This window comes from Aotus nancymaae, unplaced genomic scaffold (assembly GCF_030222135.1).
Source record: "Aotus nancymaae isolate 86718 unplaced genomic scaffold, 86718_ANA_hifiasm-v0.15.2.pri h1tg000108l, whole genome shotgun sequence".
Classification (NCBI taxonomy): domain Eukaryota; kingdom Metazoa; phylum Chordata; class Mammalia; order Primates; family Aotidae; genus Aotus; species Aotus nancymaae.
In genome coordinates this window covers 43,279,091-43,303,429 of record NW_026988523.1, presented here as the reverse complement: position 1 = coordinate 43,303,429, position 24,339 = coordinate 43,279,091, and the positions used below count along the sequence as shown (strand labels likewise).

At 40.0% G+C, this 24,339-nt stretch overlaps 1 protein-coding gene across 6 annotated transcripts in view; it reads right to left on the bottom strand.

Moving 5' to 3' along the window:
* PBX1 (PBX homeobox 1) overlaps positions 1 to 24,339 on the bottom strand; it is a 329,519-nt gene that overhangs the window by 51,915 nt on the left and 253,265 nt on the right. For 4 of the 6 annotated variants that reach the window (XM_021676185.2, XM_012468894.3, XM_012468898.2 and 1 more), the window contains 3 exons: positions 22,992 to 23,151; positions 15,369 to 15,481; positions 13,960 to 14,049 (listed from right to left, as the gene is read on the bottom strand). In XM_021676185.2, the coding sequence (XP_021531860.1) occupies positions 13,960 to 14,049; positions 15,369 to 15,481; positions 22,992 to 23,151 (363 nt within the window). The remainder of the gene's footprint in view (positions 1 to 13,959; positions 14,050 to 15,368; positions 15,482 to 22,991; positions 23,152 to 24,339) is intronic. The other 2 variants (XM_012468897.3, XM_012468896.3) reach the window with 1 other exon arrangement.

Here is a 24,339-nt window from a genome sequence, read left to right as displayed (position 1 = left end):
TGTGTGGCAGCCAATCTCCAGAGCTCATTAAAGAAGAGCAACCAATGCCATCGGCAGCCAACTACAGTCTTAGGAAGAAAGGCTGAGGGAACTGGATTCTTTGCCCCAGAGAAGAGAGAGTTAGCAAGTGATCCCATAACTCTTTCCAAAATACAACAATTACCTGTGAAGAATGTTAATCTTCACAGGTAATTGTTTTTTCCTTTACATGAAAATAGGGCCGCTGGGCACCGTGGCTCATGCTTGTAACCCCAGCACTTTGGGAGGCTGAGGTAGGTGGATCGCCTGAAGTCAGGAGTTTGAGACCAGCCTGGCACCAAGGTGAAATTCCATCTCCACTAAAAACACAACACTTAGCCGGGTGTGGTGATGCGCACCTGTAATCCCAGTTACTCGGCGGCTGAGGCAAGAGAATCACTTGAACCCGGGAGGTGGAGGTTGCAGTATGCTGAGATTGTGCCACTGCACTCCAGCCTGGGTGACAGAGTGAGACTCTCTCAAAAAAGAAAGAAAGAAAGAAAGAAAGGAAGGAAGGAAGGAAGGAAGGAAGGAAGGAAGGAAGGAAGGAAGGAAGAAAGAAAGAAAAACAGGGCCAAGGAATAGGCTAAACATGAACAGCAAGATCTTCTGAGACAAGACGGAGGCTGCTCAATATCAGGCAGTAGGTCTCCTTTTCATTTTCTTTGCCTTAATGCCCAACAGAATTCTAGTTACTGGTAAGTCCCAAGAAAACGTCCACGAAACAAATGAGTGAATGAATGAATGATGGATCAATCTCAAGGCCACAGAGATAACACCGCCCCCAAAGAAAAGTATGGGAAAGAGAAAAAACAGCAACAGATATCTGGGCTCTGAATATAAATATATAAATAAATGTATATATATGTATATATATTCACCTCCCTTCAAGCGCTCAATTGCCATGTGTTGCTAATGGCTAACTTATTGGACAGTGCTAAAATAGAACATTACTATCAATGCAAAAAAGTTATATTGGACAGCATGGTTCTAGAAGGAAAGAACAGCTTTTGCTAGTCACCCTCAAAATCTATATAATAGCAAATGTCAAATGTGTGGATACATATACATACACACACACACACACAAATACACACATACACACACATGTATATATGCCCATACCCAGAGTATATATACACCCATAAAGTATTTCTGGCATGAAAATTATAGGGTACACAATATAAATAAATTGGAGGAAAAAGACGGGTACCAGGCTGTGGTAAACAGAAAAAAAAAAGCACAAAAAGCCATTCTCTTGTGGGAGAAATGCTCTGCATAATAGAAATACAAAAATACATGTTTTGGCGGGGGGGTTCCAAGCAGGTAGGACCGGTTGCTGGTTAAAAAAACATACACACAAAACACACTGACGACAGGTTCCACTAGGCTCACTTTGAAAAGCATTCACTGAGGACCTACTGTATACCAGGCCTGAGTTGAGGAACAGGAATGAAAGGTAAGTGTCAGAAAAGAAATCCCATTCCAACTCCTGAGTCCTAAGTAGCCTGTAGGCACAGTTTGAAGGGACTCGGAAGTGCTTCCAGAAGACAGGCCTGAGCTAGGTCCCATAAGATGAATGGGATTATGAAACGTCTGCTCACTGCCATAGATTTTGGGCTATGGATTCTACCGATTGAGAACTTTGTTGCCCCTAACAAAGGTCAATCCTACCTATGACAAGAGGGAAAAAGAGTGCACATTTATAAGGCTAGGCACTTCAGGAACCTGTGATCTAGAAAGAAAGGAAAAGAAAAGTACCAGGGCAGGTACTGGGTATTTTTAAACTGCAAAAATCCCCACATTAGACAAAAAATGAAAATTGATTCTTCAGGTCTATTTTGCTTACCTTCAGATTTTTTTTCCTTTTGCGGGGAAAGGGTTGTTGCCCTGATGCCTGGCTTTCCCGTCTCTGAACTTTGTTTTGCTTACCCCAGAAATAAATTCCTATTTTAATACACTTGAATTAAATAAGTTAATGCATGTAAAGTGTCTACCACATAGAAAGAAGACAATAAATGTTAGCTATTAATACAATTATTAAGTGTCATTTTGGCCTGCCAATTTCTTTCCTTATTGTTTTTTAATTGTTCTTTAATTTACTGCCTTAAACCACTTCCTTATTTTATTACTACTTGATCTGTTTTTCAATCTTTGTAAGTATCTTCTTAGCTGGTGTTATTTATTTTAACTACTCATCCTAGCTTATTTTATGTTTTTATTATTCTCTTCAGTACTTGTGTATCTTAAATGCTTTTCACCTTCATTTTGTAATTTCCATGCGATTCCATCACTCTCCTGTCAGTTTCATTCTTCCAATGTTTTGTAGTTGATTAGTAAATTCTTTCTTCCTACTTTTCTTTTTCTTTAGTTCCTAGCTATTCTAAATTTTAAAATTATATTTTCTATTTAATTTTCTAGTTTTATTTATATTATATTACCCTTGCAGGCTATCACATTTATTTTTTAACTTACTTTAAAAATCCACCTCTACTGATCTTTCACACCTAAATTCTAGAACAGTCTTGCCTTCTGTTATGATGAGCACCACACACCTCTCAGTGAAGTGACGATCTAAAATCCTGCTCTCATGTATGATCACTGCGTCACTATCTAGGATGGTTAACCAAATATGACACAATAAAGGTGTAGAGTAGCCTAGATCTAGCAAAGAGCTTTCTAAATAATTTTTCAAATTTAATTTTAATAAAGAAATGAACTAGTCTTAAGCCTTCCATAGGCCACCCTGAGAGGATACACAACAGAGCAGTCATAACTGAGCTCTTAAGAGTTCTTTTCCATATCATTCAGCCTCCAAAATGTTTATCATCAGTCAACATAAATTCTTTTACTATAAGGTTCTTGCCAATTCCCTTCACTTGGCATAAGGACTAGAGGTCAAGAATCTATCTGGATAAAAGGAAAGAAGAAAGAGGAGAAATGGCAAAAGGCAAAAGAAAAAAATGTAACAGGGAGGGAATCACACTACAATTTAACTTTCTAATATCTTTAGAAAGTTTCTATTTTTATACATCTCAAAAACTTTTCTCATTGAAACGTGAATGTAAGTTGAATACAAGCCTTTAAAAGCAGGCTCACCGTATCGGAACCTGAGACAACTGTAGGATAAACCATCTCATTTGATTTAAATTGGCCTTTCTAGCAATGCTGGGCTATAAGACAGAATGAGGGGCTGAGGGTAGGAGGTGGAAGGGAGGGAGCTCTTGGCTGCTTGGAAAAGAACAGACTGTTCTGTGGACAACTATGTGCCCTGTCCTTCCATTTCCTTATTTTGTTTTGTAAACTTTAAGAATGGGGTAGACACAGAAAACAAAGGATAGCAAACTTATATACAACTGTATTACATTTGTCAAAACTCAGAGAATGGATACTTATGACTTGCACATTTAATTGTATATAATTTTGTTCCCGAAGAGAAAAAAACTGCAAATAAATATTGAACTCTAGTTAATGATATAGGTGCCAGGATATTTACTTAGGAGAAAATGCACTGTTGTCTGCAATTTACTTTGAAATGAATGAAAAAAAATCAAGATGGATTGACGGATGCAGAGAAGGATAAAAGGGTGCTGATATGACAAGGCCAGTAGAGTTATATATTAATGATAGAATCTAGGTGGTGAGAATACTGATTTCACTGCAAAATTCTATCCAGTTTTCCATATGTTTGAAACATTTTAAAATAAAATGTTGGAAACATCTTAAAAGGTATCCTTAACGCAAATAAAGCTATGTAATTCCTTCTGCATGTAGACTTCACACACTAGAGCACAGCTTCTCAAACTTAATGTGCTTAACAATTGCCAGGGGATCTGGTTCAATTGTAGCATTTGATTTAACAGGTCTGGGTGGGGCCTGGGATTCTGCATGGCTCACAAGCTCCCAGGTGATGTTGTTGATCTGCAGACCACCCTTGGAATAGACTAGCAGGGCAGGGAGGAAGAAACCATGAAGCAGAGGCTGCCAGCAAAGGCTTAGGTCACCTGGGAGACTTGAAACAGAGCCTCTATCTTATGGAAGCCCCACAGGGTTTAGACTTAAAGAGTTCAAGATGAGTTCAAAAACATGTCCTGCTTGGGCTTGAAGAATTATTAGGTCAGATGAATTAGTGGCTGACACAGTTAAAAACTATTTCAAAAAAAAAAAAAAAAACATAACAAATGTAGGTATTTCTATATTTATATTTTAAATCTTCCTCCATATTATTTCATAGTTGAAGCAAATTATTATGCTATCTGGAGTTAACTTCTTGTATATGATTAATTTTTAATAAAGAGTTCTATTTATTTCAGGAAAGGCTGATTTCAGCAGAAAGCATGCTTTTCTATGTTTTGTTTTCACAGAGTGCTCACACCTCTAAGACCATCACCCCACCTTTGGTGGCTTCATTTAAACCTTCATTTTGCAATTTACATGTGATTTTATCATCCTCCTGCCAGTTTTATTCTTCCAATGCTTTGTAATTGATTAGTACATTCTTTCTTCCTACTTTTCTTTTTCTTAGTTCTTAGCTATTCTAATTTTTAAATTACATTTTCTATTTAATTTTCTAGTTTTATTTATATTATATTACCCTTGCACGCCATCACATTTCTTCTTTTGACTTACTTTACCAAGTTACAGTTACCAAGTAACCAGCAGAGCATCCAGAACTTCACTAGCCAACATGGTAGCCACTGGCCCGAAGAGGCTACTGAAAATTTAAATTACTTTAAATTAAATCAAATTAAAAATGTATTTTCTTTTTCAAACTTGCCATATTCTTTCTTTTTTGTTAAGCTTCAAGATGTTTACTTTGAAAAACATGCTTGTTTATATATATGCATCTTTATATCTAGCAGCTGATCTGTATTAATTCTTTATTGTCATATCTTTACGTTAACAGTACTTAGTTGATACCAATTCTCTTTTGGACCTCATGCCCAACACTTCTCTCTTTTTTATTTCCAACTGTTAAGCTCCGGGGTACATGTGCAGGACGTGCACGTTTGTTACATGGGTAAATGTGTGCCGTGGTGGTTTGCTGCACCCATCACCTAGGTGTTAAGCCCAGCATTCATTAGCTACTTTTCCTGATGCTCTCCCTCCCCTCACCCCCTCAGCAGGTCCCTGTGTGTTGTTCCACCCGTGTGTCCATGTGTTCTCATCGTTAGCTCCTACTTATAAATGAGAACATGCGGTGTTTGGTTTTCTGTTCCTGTGTTAGTTTGCTGAGGATAATGAACCAGTCATATTTCAAGGCCTCAATAGCCGTGTGTTGCTAATGGCTAACTTATCGGACAGTGCTAAAATAGAACATTTCTATCAAGGCAAAAAAAGTTACATTGGACAGCACGGTTCTAGAAGGAAAGAGCTGCTTTTGCTAGTCACTCTCAAAATCTATATAAGAATATCAAATGTCAGTCATGCTTATAAGCAATTCATATATTTATAGTTGGTAGGAATAAGATTACATGTGTGTAAATACCCCTTACAATGGCCACTCACCAAATTTTTAAAAATAATATTGACTATCCTGACTGGTGTCTTTCTTCCCTTTCAGAGAATCAGATAACTGAACCAGATAACTCCCAGTTCCTTTTGCTTTCTGTGACTTTATGAAGTACAAGAACCATGTCCTATTGATGTGTATATTTATTCCTGGTGCTGGATGTTAGAAGGATCTCAATAAACATCTGTGGAATAAAGCATTTTTATTTATTTATTTACTAATACTGTCAAACTGAAGCATATTTAGAGATGTGAAAAAGTATTGCCTCAAACTCAAATATAGCCAGCAATTGGGATTTTAAAAAATTATCAATTTTAAAACAAAGGGATTTTTCTGTGAAAGAAGTCTAATATTTTATCTAAAAACAAGCTTGTCTAAGAACATGGACCTCTTTCCCAAAAGGCAAGAAGAGGTGAGGCTAGACTCAGCAAGAAGAAGGCCATCTTCAGAAATCAAAGGTAATGTTTCCCACAATAAACTCAGCTTATTTAATTGCCTTAATATTTGCTGACGTCTAGAGTGACCATGCCACTTTCAGGAGCAACCATAAAAACAAACTATCCCTTTGAGGTTGTGATTTTTCTTCACAGAGCAGAAGGAAGGACCAACCTGAGTCTGGAACAGCTAACCAGATCCTAGCCTGAGGACAGAATGGCTAGGGGGCCAAATGCGGGCCAGGCTGGGCGGGACGCTATAAAACACCAATTCCAGTGAAAGGAACATGGCATACACTGCCCTTTCGCAGTTGAGAATCTTTCCAGAACCACAATCTTGCATGTTCTTGGGAATGGAAAAACAATAATTTGTTTATAAATGGAAGCGGCATTGGAAGACGTTTTAGACAAAATCCAGCTCTATCGTCCTCTTTAGAATTCAGAAAACTGAGTCCTGTCAAGAAAAACTGACTTGTTCACAGTCACACAGGCAAAAGTGGAACATACATGTACATACACACACGTACACACACACACAGCATAAATGTGATCATGTTTAGTGTGATCACATCACTAGGTTTAAGATCATAAGTCATTGCAACTAACTCTACAAAGAGAGAAGGAGTTTCTGCGAAAGAATGTTTATTGTTACATTATTAAGTCCATGGTATATCTACGTGGTTGGGGTTGGTACTTTTCTCAAATTGTTGCTGGTTGGTCCTAAAGTCCCCCTTCTGCCATATAATTTAATTTCAAACTCCTTCCTGGGCTACAGAGTTGGTCAGTTCCCTTGGTCTCATCTTCTAGGAACAGGAAATTCAATCCCAGACAAAGCGCTGAATAAGACTAAAAGGGAAAATGCACCCTGATTGACATCAGGGTTTCTCCAACTTGATCTGGATGTAACATGATGTAGCGTCATTCCCCAAGGTAAAAAATGCTTATGTTTATTGAATGAATGCATTAATAACCCATTGAATGATCTGACCTCATTTGTTTTCTGTACTTCATTTTATTTTTTTTTTTTGAGATGGAGTATCAGTCTATCACCAGGCTGGAGTGTGGTGGCACAATTGTGGCTCACTGTAACCTCCCCATCTCCTGGGTTCAAGAGATTCTCCTGCCTCAGCCTCCCGAATAGCTGGGACTACAGGTGCATGCCACCATATCCAGCTAATTTTGTATTTTTAGTAGAGATGGGGTTTCACCATGCTGGCCAGGATGGTCTCAATCTCTTGACCTCATTTATGATCTGCCCACCTCGGCCTACCAAAGTGCTGGGATTACAGGTGTGAACCACTGCACCAGGTCTGTTTTCTGTACTTTTAAGGGCTTTCACTTGGCAGCTGGGGAAAAACATTGGATTGCATATGAAATCACAATACAGGGATATTTTTTGCTTCTTCAACCATTGTGGGCTGAAATAAAATGCTTTTCTGCTCTCAGGGTTGTTACGGTGTTAGGTTTAAAGGCCCTATAAAAAGCAAAGGCACTTACTTACTCTGTTTCCCATTGGTTTTGTTACGAAGGAAAGTGAGGCTCTTAGCTTCCTGAAGGCATGAGTCTATCTACTCTGTCCCTGCTGCCTTCAAACCCTTTAGAGTCTGTTCTGCCACATTCAGACCCCTCGATTTTCCTTGGTTTCTTTACCCCTCAGTTTTGAGGCTGTTCACTAGTTTCTGGTCATAGCACCAGAAGGTACCCCAAGACAACCAACTCGGGGGCACATCTGGGTATGTTTTCATCCCTTTGAAATTCAAATTCAGCTTGGTGAAATAGAAGAATTAAAACTGTGTATAATTAAAATGAGTTTTCCAAGATTTACACGTGAATTTTAATTATTACCCTCTGTTCGCAGTCTTACAATTCCACATGTGGCAACATCTTACTAACACATACTTTAAGTGGAAAGAGGTCTCTTAGAAATAGTTAAGAAAAAATTAACATTATGGCATGCATCAAAAACGAAGAGTTCGTGTCCTTTCTAGGGACATGGATGAACCTGGAAACCATCATTCTCAGCAAACTGACACAAGAACAGAAAATCAAACACCGCATGTTCTCACTCATAGATGGGTGTTGAACAATGAGAACATATGGACACAGGGAGGGGAGCATCACACACGGGGGTCTGACGGGGGGAAATAGGGGAGGGACAGTGGGGTGTAGGGAGTTGGGGAGAGATAGCATGGGGAGAAATGCCAGATATAGGTGAAGGGGAGGAAGGCAGCAAATCACACTGCCATGTGTATACCTATGCAACAATCTTGCATGTTCTTCACATGTACCCCAAAACCTAAAATGCAATAATAAAAAAAAACAAAAAAAATTATGGCATGTAGCCAAGTATTACTAAGTAATCCTGTGGTATCCAAATGTCTGAAATATGTACATTTAAATAGAAGGCTATTTTTGTCCTAATGATTTATATTCTATTTATTTACTTGGTAAATGTTCCTTTTTCCCCTTACCTAACATGGGAGAATATAAAAACAAAACAAAAGCACCTATATTATAGTTTACCATGACAAAAGCTTCCTCTCTATTTTTCTATTACTATAATGACAAAGCAAGATTATTTCTGTCATAAATTGATGTTAATGACATGTTACCTTTGCAGAGATAGTGCTAACATTTATTTCCATTTCCACCAAACCTTTTGAATAAGAAAAATCCATAGGGGCATCTATTTACATCAAAGACCAGCTAGAGTAAATTAATTCCTATAACCCACATTTTAAAACAAATGTAGTGGCCAGGTGCAGTGGGTCACACCTATAATCCCAGCACTTTGGGAGGCTGAGGAGGGAGGAACACTTGAGCTCAGGAGTTTGAGACCAGCCTGGCCAACATGGTGAAAACCCATCTCTACTAAAAACACAAAAATTAGCTGGGCGTGGTGGTACACACCTGTAATCCCAGCTACTCAGGAGGCTGAGGCACGAGAATCGCTTGAACCCAGGAGGCAGAGGTTGCAGTGAGCTGAGATCATGCCACTGCACTCCAGCCTGGTGACAGAGCAAGACTCAACGCCTGTAATCCCAGCACTTCGGGAGGCCAAGGTGAGTGGATCACTTGAGGTCAGGAGTTCGAGACCAGCCTGACCAAGATGGTGAAACTCAATCTCTACTAAAAATACAAAAATTAGCCAGGCGTGGTGGTGTCCACCTGTAGTCCCAGCTACTGGGGAGGCTGAGACAAGAGAATTGCTTGCACCTGGGAGGTGGAGCTTACAGTGAGCCAAGAGTGTGCACTGCACTCCAGCCTGGGTGACAGAGTGAGACTCCGTCTCCAAAATAATAGTAATAGTAATAATGCTTTCTGCTATCACAAATATCCAAAGAATTCAAAGGGAAAAGTTTGTGTAACGACTTATTCCTTCCCATTTGGGTTTCAAGATATAATTTGAACACTGGGGTTGGCTAGAAAGAATAGAAGTTACTAACTCTAATGAAAGAGTTTTCTGGAGGGATGATCTACAATTTAGTCCGGTGTCCCTCGAGCTAACAGTAAGAATCAAAGACTCTAACTGTAGAATTCTAGAGGTGTTGAGCTGAAAGAGAGCTCTGAGTTTGCTTTTCTAATACACTTCACAGATGAAGCAAGAACACAATGTGAAGTAACGCTGTAGAAGAAAAGTCCCCAGAAGGATCCAAGTTTCCCAATTTCAAGTTGCTTCTCCCTCCCTCCAGGTTGTCCTTGGAGGTTCCAGTAACACATCTAGTAGGGAGCGCAATGAGAATCCAATTACAACGATGTTATGTTGCGACATGCATGGCTATCCCACAAACAGGTATACATATATATATACTTTTTTTTTTACAGGGATTCCTTCAGTAGAGAAACACAGGGACTCTATAAGGATAGGAGGAGTGAAAGGAATTTTTAAAAATTCATAATAAGAATGATTCCACTGCTGAGGCTAATTCTCTCTGCAATATCATCACCATATAAATTCATATAGTTACTGCAGATTTGAATCTTATTCTCAGAGAATATGCATCAGCAAGAAAGTTTGGAAAATTTCTTCTAAAAAGAAAGACTTAAGGACATTTTTGGATCTTAAAGACAGTATATTTGTGGACAAGTATTTAAAATGGTAATTCTCAGTAGATACTTTATAGCTGATACACTGGACGTGGTTATTGGTCATTAAAAAGCATTTTTAATTTAGTGGCATCTCTTCTTCTCCTTCCTGATTTATTCATTCAACAAACATGTTTGGAGCAACTAATATATGCATGTTAGGATCATACACATATGCAGAAGTGAAAGACACAGAGCTAATTTCTGTGCATATATGTACAGTGCAAAGGAAATATGTGTCTATGATAAAGCAGAAAGAAGAAGGGAAGAAGGACTAAGAAGAAAGATCGCAAGGAGGAGCCGGGCTTGAGAGTTAAGTGTGATTTTGATGGTGCGGTGGGTGGAGAAGTGTTGTAGGAGTGAGAGGACATCTGTGTAGATGGCACACGTGAGTGAACGTAAGGGGGGAATGGGTAACGAGGTAAAGGTGAGCTGACCGTACTGAATGGCATCCAGAGTTTATTTTGATGATAGGAGGATGAGGCAGAAGGCCAGGAAGACTGGGCTCAGATGTAAAAGGCCCTGAACGCTGGACTCAGGGTTTGAGCTTGCTTGGGTAGGCAACAGATTTCCGAGCAGGAATGACAAACTTCAGAGGATGTGTGTGGGAGAGAGGAGGAACCAGAGACAGCAACAGTGATTAGGAAGTTATGGCAACAGTCTAGTTAATGAACTATTTCTAGAACCAGGATGGTGGCAGTGAGAATGGATAGGAAAGAATGTGATAGCTAAGTAATCTTTAAGTATGTCTGGTTGACAGAGAAGTGGAATAATCTCCCTCCATTACTTAAGAGTCACTCTAAGCTTAGCACGCATTGCCCCTTGTCATACGAGAACACAAAGTACTTAAGAAGGTGTAATTTAACTCTCACTGTGGCTAAGGAAGGGGGCCCTTAGGCCTCGCATAACACTATATCCATCTCAAAAGCATACCTTTCCATCAGAAGAGAAAAGTGACAACTGTGTCCTAACCTATCCTCACTAGGAACTACCTACTGAGAAAACCACTCACATCAAAGGAGAAAAAAGGTCAAATTAGAAAGTTATCACGTATAAAATTTCATACTGCATTCATGTGGAATCATTTCTGCTTTGTCAAGCCCCTTCCTACTTATTTTCTCATTTTCCCTAAGGCAGCACTTGAGGTATAAAGGGTGAGGATTACTGGCCCCAGTTTACAGAAGAGAGATTCAATATTTGCCCATGGGCACACGAGTTACTAGGGCTAGCAGCCCCTTTATGGGACTCTTACCACTGCACCTTGCAATCCAATTGCTGTGTGGTCAGTTAAAGGCAAGGTCTGAACTTTACAGGGCTTAAAATAGATGCTGCTTGGATAAGATACGGGTGCTGTGAAAGCCCAGCCAGGAGAGCAGATAAAGGCTGCCCAGAAAATGTCCTCCACGGAATCAAACACAATCCAGAGCCCAGCTGGGAATTCCACTGCAGCTTTGGGGTTAGGAACTGTTTATTTTTATTTCTTGGCTCAAAGCTCTCATTCCTGTCCTTGCCTCTTCTGGTCTCCCCTCCTCTCTCTCTCCTGCTGGCAGTCACAGCCCTGCTCTGTACACACGAGTCTCAGCATCTAATACCACCATCTAAAAATATTCTCACTATAACAAGCTGAGCCTCCTGCAGGTGGCACAATTTAAAACTGGTATCAAAAGAACATATCATGATCAGCCTTTGATTCATTTACCCCACATATTAAAGGCCCAGAAATAAAATAACCACAGTTCACGGAAAAAAAAAAAATTAATGCATAATGAGAGACTCTTTCAAGTGGCATTTTCAAGCCTAGTTTTTGTGGTGGGCTTATGTAATCAGACATAATTGTCTGCACATGTTTGGTTACACTATTTCAGAAATTATTCCCAGTCCACCAGATGATGTCAGAGGGGTCAGTGTTGAGCCCCCAACTTCAGAGTCTGACTGCTCTCTCTCTTCTATGCCGCCCGATTAGGAAAGAAAGATGCCAAATAACAGAAGTGTCAGCCCCATGTCCTGCCCAGTCGCGTGGACTTCCTTCAGCTACCTTCTTGAGTATGCCCAGATTCTTGTCCCTGCACTCTATACTTTCCTCATGTTTTTCTCTTCTGCTTATGCACAGAGCAAAGCTTTCTCTGGAAAAGTTTATCTTATATCCCCAAAAGATTCAGGAAACACGTAAATGCATGTGTGTGTAAAGCTGCACTCAGAGACAAACCCAGACGACTTCATTCATTTGGAATTCTTTTGGAGAATACACTTTCCCACAATGGCTTCTTGTATTTTTCCAAGCAGTCTTCCCAGCAAGTAAGCCATCAATGCAGGACTGATCGTGTAGTTAGAACAAGCACAAGACGGGAAGAATCTCTCTGCTCTAAAAATCCTTCCTAGAAAAGTAACGTGATTGTCCAGAATATGTTTAACAGGGTTAACTTTGACTTCTCTCCTTCGCTTCCAGAGGAGACTTGACAAATATTGTATAAACTCAGAGGGGATTCTGCCTGAGAAAGGTAGAAAATAAAGACTCCCTAACGTAAGTGGCCCTGAAAGTCACCAAGAAAACCACAATCTAGTGCTTGACTTCCTTCTGCAACATCCTTACCAAGTAGCTAGCCAAGCCATGTTTGAATTTTCCAGTGATGGGGAACTCCTAAAGACAGCCAACCCCTTCTTTGGAGGACTCCTTCTGTGAGAAAGGTCCATCAGATGTTGAAGTGAAACCTGTTTCTCTGAATCTGCTACTCACTAGTCTTATCCTATCCTAACCCCTTTAGATCATTCGTGATGAATCTAACAGTGTTAGCATGCCTTACACTATTATGTACCACCCAAATCTTCTCTTTTATGAGGTAAGAATTCCTAATGTGTTCAATCATTCCTCACCTTATCTGAGAAATAACTGATATTCTCTTAATCCTCCCAAGCCAGACAGAATCATGTATGACTTGACCAATGCAGAGTTGAAGGGGCCATCACCTCCTTCACTGCAGACACGATATCTCCATTAGTATAGACTACATTCATAAATCACCCCTAGCTCTTCTTCCTTCCATCCCTCATTTACTTTAATCATAGCAACAAAAACAAACAACAAGAAATGCTCAGCACCCACCCCCCATACCTTTCTTCAATAGCTAAGAGCCAATAGTTCTACTTGAGCCTCTTGTGACCTCTAAAAGCCCAGGAATCATCCCTGATCTAAAAAACAGCCTCCTTGTCCAGGCTGCCCCCTTGTCCCAGCTTGCTGTCACCGCTGCTGAGAAAGCAGACGATTGATCTGAGAAATCAAGTTGGATTGCTGTCCCAAATCTACACTCAGTTCTCCCTGTGTCTGTCTGATCGATTTCACTCTGTGCGATATAGCTTGTCGCTATGAATTTTCATGCTAGTCACGAGCCGCCAGCGCACCCAAGAACAAGTAGAAGATGGTCTGCACCCCTCCCCATCCCTTCCACACACCGAGCTTCTGTGTTAATTTTCTTTTTAATCGTCCGTAGACAGATTGGAAATATATATATATTTTTTCAGACCACAGACGTGGATGCAATGGATTTTGGCTACTGGTTTCACTTCTCAGGTTCCCAGGCCGCAGCTTGTGGTCACATTTCCTACCACTGTTGTACTAGGTGTCACCTGTTTAGCAGCTCCTCTAGCTGAACGCGTGTGGCCGCAGGTGCCACGCAAACACTGATTGCGTCTGACAGCCCTAGACGCCAGCTGCCTGCATGAAGCCTGCCCAGTCGCCACTTTTTTGTGGGTAGAATGCTGCCGATGGCATGACCGATACAGAAACAAGAAACTGGGTGACCGTAAAGCTGAGATAAGCCCTACTAAGTGGCATTCTGGGCCCTATGGCTTTGAAATAATTGGCAGTGAAAGAATAAAAACAAAGCAGGGGCGGGGGAGGGGTTGTTTCCTTACACTGATGCCCTGCGGACTGTACATCTGACTGGCTGCGAGTCCATCACTGTATCCTCCTGTCTGGCTGATAACATGGCGAAGGGTATCCACCTAAACAGATGAACGACAACAGAGAGAGATTAGTCAGAGAGGTGCAGGGGAAGGAAGGCAGATCATCATCAGGCAGGCCACCATTTGGGCATGCCACGTTAATGTAATCACTTTGGAGACAGTCATCCTGGGAGAGTCCATTAGACGGAGGCTAGCCTCCTCTGTATGCCAAATCCATAATGAGTTCTGAGTTCAGTAAGCAAGACAGTAAAACGGTAAAAGAAAACTGGGATCCCCACATTGAAATTAGTTCAACGTGTCTGCATGAAACGGTAGGGATCAGGATGATAGAGGGGGCTGGAGGGGAGAGCATGAAGGAATTTTCTCTTCTCCCCACTTTTCTTCCCTACAGATCATCCTATATAGCTGCTCCTTTGCTGGGCATCCTATAAAAACAAAGGTTCTGTTTACAGGAGGTTTGGGCAGCCATCTCAGAGAGAGAGCAGTACTTGATTGAGACCTTGTATGTTTTGAAGACTTAAGTGATGGCTGGTTGTTTAGTCACTTGACCAAAGCCTGACCATATCACTTCAAACTTGTTTCCAGGTGAACCGCTGACCAGTTGGTCTGTTCCAGGCTGTCATGCTTCCTGTTCCGCATGGAGGACATGGCTTAGAACTTCCCTAATAATTCTGACCCACAGCCTACTGCTTCACCCTCTCAGGCCATGTTTCATGCTGAGACAGGAGGATGGCTTCCTGAAGTATCATGAAGGAAATCTGTTTACTGCGGAGTGCTAAGGTTTGACATCACACGGCTGGATTTCGCTTCCCACTGTGGACTTCTACTCATCAGCGGAAACTCAAGTCTCTTGACCTCAAGGATGACTAAGAAGATGAATTTAGTCAACCTGGCTGGGTGTTTTTAAGCTTAAAATGAAGATATCAGATAGTAATCTATTTGCCTGCTTGTTAATTACCTCTTCATTTGATAAATATTGAGCACGGGAAACCAACACATGAGAGGGAGACCTGGAAACTGAGATAACATCCTGAATACCACCTGCTTTTTCCTTTGGTGAATAAAGCATGTGCTGGTTCCACTTGCCTGATGTGCCTCTGTCACCTTGCCCTGCGCTTCCTGTTCTTCTCCTGCCTTCCTGGTACAACTGAAAAGCCAGAGCCAAATGCATTCACAAAGTGTGGACGAGATTCCCCATGACAATGGTTGCCTTGGTTTTGGTTTGGTCGTTGGTAAGGTTTTGGTTCTGATCTCTCTAGCTTTCTCTCTCTCTATGGACAGAAGCAGGAAGTCCAATACGACTGAGGGCTCTTGGACTCTAAGGCATTCACCTGGCGGCATATTGGCTGGGTCCCTACCTGTGATTGCACGTTGGCTCCAACCTGGGCCCCTTGGTAAGAATCCCCATTGAGTGACTGCACGCTCATGAACAAATCTCCAGAGTTTGACATGTTAAAAGAACTGGAAGAACCTGGAAAGGAAAGAGTGAGGCACCTGAATCACAGAAAGGAAAAGGCTCAAACCCCACAGCTAACAGCCAAGAGGAAGAATGACATGCAGAGCAACCCCCGCAAATAAAAACTAAAATAAAAATAACACCAACAGAGTCTGGTTAGTAGCATGAAGAACAGAGCAAGCAATAAAGGGTGCATATTGTTTATGTTATGTGAAGCCACACCTCACTGCAAGTTGTCAATAGAACTGCTTCCCCTTAGCAACTTCAAGCTGAGAAAGGGAACATTTATTCTTCCCAACTTAGTCTATCTGGAGTGTAGTCTCTAGACCTAGGATCTCTCTTCTGTGCCTCTAAAATTCTAGGGTTGGCCAGGGGACCACAAGATAGACAATGGGCTGGTCAATGGTACTTCTGCCACCATGATAGAGCACATAAACTATTCACCTGGATTCGAAATATGCTATTGCTAAACTGTCCCCTCCCCTGTGAGGAGCAGCACCTGGGAGGGAATGCATGGAGGCAATGTCACACACCAGGCTGGCTCTGTGATACGGGGCTATTGACATTCTTAATTTCTAAAATGAAGGTGAAATTTCCTGCAGGGTGGCAACAGCCCAAGGAACGTTGAGGACTCTAAGAATACGTGGGCGTGATCTACCCTCCTCTGCCACCTACGACTATGGAGAAAACAACATAATGGGTCAGGAATTCTCAAGCATGCATGAAATGTGATATGTTGCTGCTGCTGCTAATAAGAATGATAGCAATAAGTGGGCCACAAGAAGGGCCATTAGCCATCTGCTTTCACCTCACAGAGACAGAGGCATCCTCCAGTTAGCCCTATGGTCCACCCTGGCACCACCCAGGTTCCACTGGTTCCACTGGGGTAAACCTAGCCCACCTTCAACCTAAGCATAAGGGCTTGCAAAAGCTTAATATTAAACTGAAGTCATCGTGCAGCTCAGCGCATTAGGAAAGAAAGCTCAACGTGCAAGGTTTGGTTAAAACATGACGTTAGCCTGGAAAAGGAGAGACCTCAGGGACCCAGGTCAGTTGCGCTCTATTATTTCCAACCCTGCATTGCTCAAACTGTGCTCTTGCCCTCACATCTGGAGACAGCCATCATCAGTGTGGAATCGCCCAACAATGATTCATGCCTCAGCTCTGACACTTTCTCTTCTGCTAAGGTAGGGATTTGAGCTGTGAGAGCTCTCCTGCCCCACAGGAAGAGGAGCAGCTAAGTGAAAGACAGGGCTTTTCCCCCCGCATAGAAGGACCACTTAACAAATGACGAATTCTAAACTCTGACACAATGCACTATTTACTATGGTATCTATCTATACTATTCACCATTTAGGGAAACCAGATGATTTATAAACCTGGGGACAACTCCACGTTAAAAGAAAAAAACTCAAATTTTCTTTGTCCTGCGGGATGTTCATTCACATGCAAAAAACTAGCTATTTTACTAAATAAAGCAATCCTCTAACTCCCTCCCTTCTCCTTCCTTCTTCCCAGGAAAAAAAATAAATGCTTTCTTTGGGGGTTGGAAGAGAACTCAAGCATCAACCAAAGGACTATGCCATCTTCATCTCTTTGAGACTTGTCCCGTCTCATCTGGCCCACATTTCTGTTTAGCTTATCTGAAAGGAATTAGAAAGGTAGGGCTTTAGTAAAACAGGTATTAAGTTCTGACAGGTGTGGCTTATACCCAGTCAGTGGGACAAAGCCTTGGGTCTGTAACTTCCTTCCATTAATATGGGACGTCTCTTTGGAACTGTGTTCCTGCACATATGAATGGAACACTGCGGCACAGAACACATTCCCACATGTAGATATATAATGTCTCTATATACTACTTCTATCCCTCTCAAATAATTCTGTAATCACAGATACAACCTAAATAATAAAAGTCATTTTGTAATGTGTTACAATACATGCTCACATTTAGATGCCATCAGAACCAAGAAGAATCGGCTCCAAGAACCCAAATTATAATTTGTTATATGTCATCAGACTCCCCCACCCAACGCCCCAGTTGAAGCCCAGGTATTTTACTTCTCTCCCATCATCTCCAGATGATGTCTCATCATCCAAAGAGTCAGCCTTAAGGTCCATCCTGGCACCACCCAGATTCCACTGGTTCTACTGTGGTAAATCTAGCCCCCTCAGTCTAAATATAAGGACTATAAGCTTGACCGATTTTTTTTTGGAAATTAGTACACAAGCTTAGAAATGGGAGAAACCCCTAAAGGGCTACATGATGCCCAATGACATGGCATCCACAGAACCATGAAGGCATGGAATGTGCCATTTACAAGACACATAGGTGATTTTAAAAATACATGTGCATAGATGAATTGTAAATATGTCTAGCTGCCTAATGTACACAGAGATAAATATGCACATATAAATGTCCTTCATGTACAAGTGCATTTGTATGGAGCAGTAATTGCAGAAACAGTCCCTTGCGATCTTGGCTGTGCTGTTTCAGCATCTCATTGTGTCTGTACACCCATGTACAATATTGCCATGGTTTCCCACTCTCTGATAAGTATCTGGAAGCAGCGATTGTGCTGAGGGAAGAGACAAGGTGTCTCTAACACCACAATAAAGCAGATGGAAGTCCACACGAACATCTAAACTACAAGGGGAGGACGTGTTCTTCACCCAGCACGGCAAGTTGGAAAGAATTTATCATGGAATGGATAACCTCCTGGGAAGCTCAAGATCCGCAGACAAATAGTGAACGAGCTCTCTTGGAGGTGCTATGGCATTTTCAAAGAGCTGAAACAGAATGACTTGGCTTGCTGAGAAGATCATTCAGAAACCTTACCTGCAGACTGTTTTGAAGCCATCGGCTACTATTAGAAGCACATTTTAAAATGTGCTTGCCGCTTAAAAGGTTCTGAATTTGGTTTGGGAAGGAAGGCCAGCAGCTCATTTAAACTGCTACCCCGACATTTGGGGGCATGTACAGAACTAAATCTGCACTCAACTAGGCAGACAAAAAATAATGGGTCACCTATGATTCTAATGCATTTGCTTGGGCAAGCATCATGATGTGGTAATGTGTTCACATCCATTTTTATTAGACAATTTCCTAAAAATTGCATTTCTACTCTAAAGAATCTTCAGGAGACTTAAATTTGTTAAAGAAAAACAAAAACAAAAAATTAAAACCACAGAACAACCAAAAAAAATCAATTAACTTCATAATCCAAAAAAAAAGAATAATGATAAAGCTTAAATCTAGAACAGGACCTCTCAACCTGGTGCTACTGACGTTTTGGGAATTATTTTATGCATTGTAGAGTGGTTAGCCACATGCCCAGCCTCTAACCCATAGATGCCAGTAACATCCTCCCTTCAAAATTGTGACAACCAAAGATGTGTCCAGATATTGCCAAATGTCCCTGTGGGTACAAATTTGCCCCAGATGAGAATCAAAGGCCTAGAACAAGAATGGATTTACTTGTTCCTCTTAAGAAACTCAGTGTTTAAATGTATTTACTCAATTTTCTTACAGTATTTTAATGAAGTAATTGTCATTTTCTGTAGTTTAGAAATCAAGACTTCAGACAGATTATGTAGCCAGCCTGATTCAGCTTGATTAGATTGGACTCTCATATCATTTGGGAGCTCAAAGGATAGACCCTTTTTACTAGATGTAAGCTTAATTATGTCCCATGCTTGCTTTTCCATTTCCCCTTGTGAATTCCAAAATTCACTGTTTCTTTCTACTTGGGACAAAGTGAAAGAGTAAAGTGTTATCTGGTTCATTGGGAAAACCCTTCAATAGGTATGTATGTCAAGGTTGTGGAGTTACAATTCCAGGAAAAGTTGCTTTCACTTTCACTTAAAAATAAAGAGGAGAATCATACTAAGAAAGAACCTGAGATATAACATCAGTGGGATAAATATTTTCACTTGGTTTTAAAAAATAAAATTACAAGCATTCCTGTGGATTTACTAAAACGTCAGTCAACTTCTCTGGATGTGTTACCATCTCTCTGTAGGTGCTATATAAAAACTTCTCATAGGACATGAAGGCTTTGGGTTTTAATATGTTAACCTTTCATCAATCCAGAAAAACACCAAACCTCTTTTTAGGGATTGATATGGTTATGCTTTGTGTCCCCACCCAAATCTATCTTGAATTGTAATCCCCATAATCTCCATGATCCCCACGTGTCAAAGGAGAGACCAGGTGAACTTAATTGAATCATGGGGGCAGTTTCCCCCAAGCCGTTGTGACAGTGAGCAAATTCTCACAAGATCTGACGGTTTTATAAGGGGCTCTTCCCCACTTCACTTGGCATTTCTCCTTCCCACTGACTTATAAAGCTGCCTTGCTCCCCCCTTCACCTTCTGCCATGATTGTAAGTTTCCTGAGGCCTCTCCAGCCATGCTGAACTGTGAGTCACTTAAACTTCTTCCTTTATAAATTACCCAGTCTCGGGCATTTCCTTATAACAGCATGGGAACAGACTAATACAGGGGTATTATAAGATTATGTATATGAGCTTGCCATTGACTAAAATAGTGCTAGAGGAAGAACTTTCACGGCTGAATTTGCTGCTGTCCTTGACACAAACACACAGTTAAGCAAAATAATTCAAATCTTGGGGTTCTGAGCTTTAATAAGTCCACCACCACTTATCTAATCAAGAACGTGATATATTATCAATGCTGATGGCATACCACAGCGAACATCTGTAATGCACAAGTCAATTTCTTTCTTTTTGGATGTTAAAATCTTCTCCAGAAGATAATCCAAGCTTCCCAAAAGGGCCTCATTTTTCTGAGGTTTTGTAATCTCATCAAAATTAAGAAATTGAGAATGCATTATTCTAGGCCACTACAAAAGAATTATAGACCCTAGGTTTTAACCATTGCTTCAATTGGTCCCTATTTTTGCTTTCTGTTTTCAAAATTTAACTTTTTCTCCTTCCTTCTATTTTTCCTCTTTGCTCCAGCCATTTTGTCTAACTCTGCTGGTATAAACTATGAAGCATATTAAAAATGTCTCTCAAGGCTTGCTAATCCCCCCTGGGTTTTAGTCTTAAGTGATTTTTAAAATATAAATTATGCTTAACAAAATAGGAGACATGAAACATATCAACAAAGAGAAATATTTAGAAGTAATCTAAGATACTGAAGTGCTGTTCTCCATACAGAAGCCTCTAGCAGGAAGAAGATTCACTTGCAAAAAATATATTTCTTTACAATAGAAATGAATACTTATATTTTGTAAAACTCTGGAAAAGACTTTTGCTTCGATACAGAGGCTATGAAAAGTTCCTAGGTTCCAGAACTCTAGACTTCAAACTCTGCCCAAATATATTTTCACATATTAACTTCTTATTTAAAATTTATTTCAACTATCATGTATCCTTTGAAATTATTGAGGAGCAAGTACATAACATGATAAACAGCCTATGTGGAAAGCTTGAACATTTTAAAGTCCTACTTTATCTGTGTGGATGATTTGGGTTAGTTAAGAGTAAAAGAAAATACAGAATAGCCCATTTATAACTTTTCCTGTTGAAATGTTTATCTTTTAAAATTCCATGCAGTTGCACACATACAATAGTATTTTCTTTTGTCTCTACTTTAGAAAAAGCACTACAAAGGGGTTCCTGTGCGGATTATTTCCAACAACTTAGGCACAACCGGAAGGCTTAGCTCAAATTTTCCATAATAATTTTCCTTGTGCTCAGAATAGTCACATGACGTTTAAGCCACCAGAAAAATTCCTTAGAAAACTGTAAAACTGAAATCATAGACTGACATTCCGTAAGAGTCAACCATAATCCTTAAACACAGAGTAGAGGGTTAAAATGCTTACTTTTCTCTTTTTAAGGGCTTTAGGAAAGAATAAATAGTTACAGATTTAGTAATGAAGAAAATCCACCGGGTCTTACTGAGGACTAGTCATAAATCATGCTAAGCCATCTGCGACGCAGATATATCAGGGACAGGAAGAAGTCATTCTGATCTCTGTTTTGCATTATGATAACCTTTGCAGGAGTGTTGAGTGCATTTTTGCTAATGTTGACAGAATTGTACTTCTTCCAAAGAGACAAATGGAAATGTCTGCCTAGCAGCACAATTCAGCTTGTGTTGTTGGGTCTGAAATGCTTAATAATTGACCAGATGGAGACAATGGAACTCTCTGGTTATTGAACCTGTTAGCTTTGATCCCTTGTCAATCACATCATGATAGAGGAAGAAAAAAACAAAATATTCCTCAAAAAGTAAATATGCTCCTCATAGGAATCTAACCTGCAGTGCTGGCAAAATGAAAACTGGATGGAATCCTATGTTGTTTCATTATATTCATGTGGAAAAAGCCCAGGCCGCTGTTCATGCATGATTCCATTTAGATAAAAGAAGGCCATAAAAGAAGTGCTGGGTATAGCCCAGTGACTTGGAGAACCTTATCATAACAAATTTGTGCTTCTGAAAGCTCATGGAAGACAGTCTGTGGACCACTACATGTCTCCAGTAACCAGCCACTGTAAGAAAACTTATTTTAGTGGACAGACAAGCTTTGTGGTCAAGGACACCACATACTCTTAAAAAATGTTAGACATTAGGTTTATAATCATATGATGGTCAAACATATTTAAATTGGTAAACTTTTAAAGTTAGAAGCCTCAATTTTCTTAGCTGTGCACCCTAGTCAAAATCAAACCAAACTTATTTAATGAGAAAATACTTGTTTTTCCTTTACCAAAGGAAAAAAAATTACTACATGCCTTCCATAGCATACAAACACAAAGGTTATTTTTTTGCATTATTAATTATATATATTTTTTACATGTGGAAATTCTGAACTGATGGCATAAGGCACATCCCAAAATATGGTATTTTGGCCTAAACTCTTAAATTAGTGATATAATGTATATTTCCTGAAATAAAACCTATTACGTAGCACATGACTGATAATTATAAAGAAGACCAACAAAAACCAATAAAGAACAACAACTACAAACAATGTATAGAAATATTCATAGCCTGGTTTTACATATCAAAAAATTCGAATGAGATATTTGCTAGAAGAGTAAATATTTCTGCATAGAACGCATGCTAACAGGTGAACCAGACATTATGTTGTTGGAACAGCAATACTGACAAGGAGAGATGCTTTATATAAAACAGATCAAATGACAGAATCCCAGTAGCCTATCTCTAAGCACTATGTCTAACTTACTTATTGATATCCCTGAGAGGAGAATTTAGAGGTCTCATCAAGCCAACCAATTTACTTTGGTCTTAACTTAATAGACATGTTAATGCAAACCTCCAGACAACCCACCTTGTAAACAGTAGAACAGACTGCTCTTTGGAAATGAAAGGAAGAACCCAAAGTGACATTAACATACAAAGATACGATCAAATACAGAAATTAACCAATCAAAAGTCTGACAAATTAAAAGAAAATCCCAATGTAGGAAAAGCAAGTATAAAAATGAAGAACAATTCCTCCCCCCACCCCCAAATCAAAGACAAAACTAACCAGCTGAGTTGGGAGTTGAGGGCGAGTTAGCTTGGCTTCCGTGGGCTGACACGTTGGTGGCGGTGACAGCTGTTTTGGCAGCATAAATATTGGCTTCCTCTTGAAATTTACCTATGTTCTTCTTGTACCGGATTCGCTTATTTCCAAACCAGTTTGATACCTAGAGTAGTTTAAGAGAAGATGAGAAAGTTCACATGTCACCCTTCAGAAACATTGCAGAGGAAAAAGAAGGGTTTATGAGAGAGGTGAAGGGGTAAACTAACTGGTCTTATCCTACTTATATTAATAATTTGGCAACATCAGTAAAAAGATCTGAAGTAAGAGCTTCAAGAGGACAGCTAGATACAACGTGATTCCCTTGTTTAATGTAACTGAAATTTAGCAAAACCACGGTGACCAAAATCTTCCTATAAAGGAGCTGCTCACTTAAACTAGAACCCTTTTAATTTAGAGCAAGCATTTTAAATTTGCTTACGTCTTCAGTTATGCCACTAAAATATAACTAACATTTCAGGAGAAATGCCTCTAGAGTTTATCAGTGTGAAAGCTGGCTTTGTGCCATCGAAATACACAGACCTTTAAATATCCATATAGGTACTTTCGTGTGATAGATTAATTGCCAATTTTTGGAAGTTACATAACCTTAATGTGGACTGAGATTCTTAGCTGTATTTCACTATAGTCCTTAGGATCAATGTAATTCAGTCTACCAGATTTCACTGACTATTTTCTGTAAAGCTTGGTATTATCTACACAAGAAAAAACTGCAGCATACAAATGATTATCCCTTTGAATTCTAGGGTTTAAATGTTAAAGCCAGCAAACACAATAAACCTAATTTACTTTCGTTTGTTAATTGATTTCCTTCACATGGTTCACAGCAGGTGTCCTGGCTCCTTTTGGCATCTCTGCTCCCTTCATACCAAGACCTCTGCCAGGGGCAGGTGGAGAGACAGTTAAATTCAAGTTTTACCCCCATAATTCCTGCCCCGGGAAGGAAAGTTTTATATCCCACATTCCAGATATGACTGTGAACTAAAATGTTGAGGTTTTTATATAATTACAAAACAAACTTTGAATCTGGTGAGGGAGGGGTTCTTGATCCCACATGTACCACAGCTTACATATCATTTATATTTAACTTCCAACAATGGCAGATAAAGAAAATTGTTGCAAAACTATACTTATTTTTTAGATGCATTAGCAAACTTAAAACAGCTTATAAGGATTGCACTGAAAGGCCTACACAACTATAGGTCTATACAACTGTTATACTATAGCAGAAATGCCAAGCCTTAAAAAAAACACCGCAATATTAGTAAACAAAAAAGAGAAAGAATTCAATAAG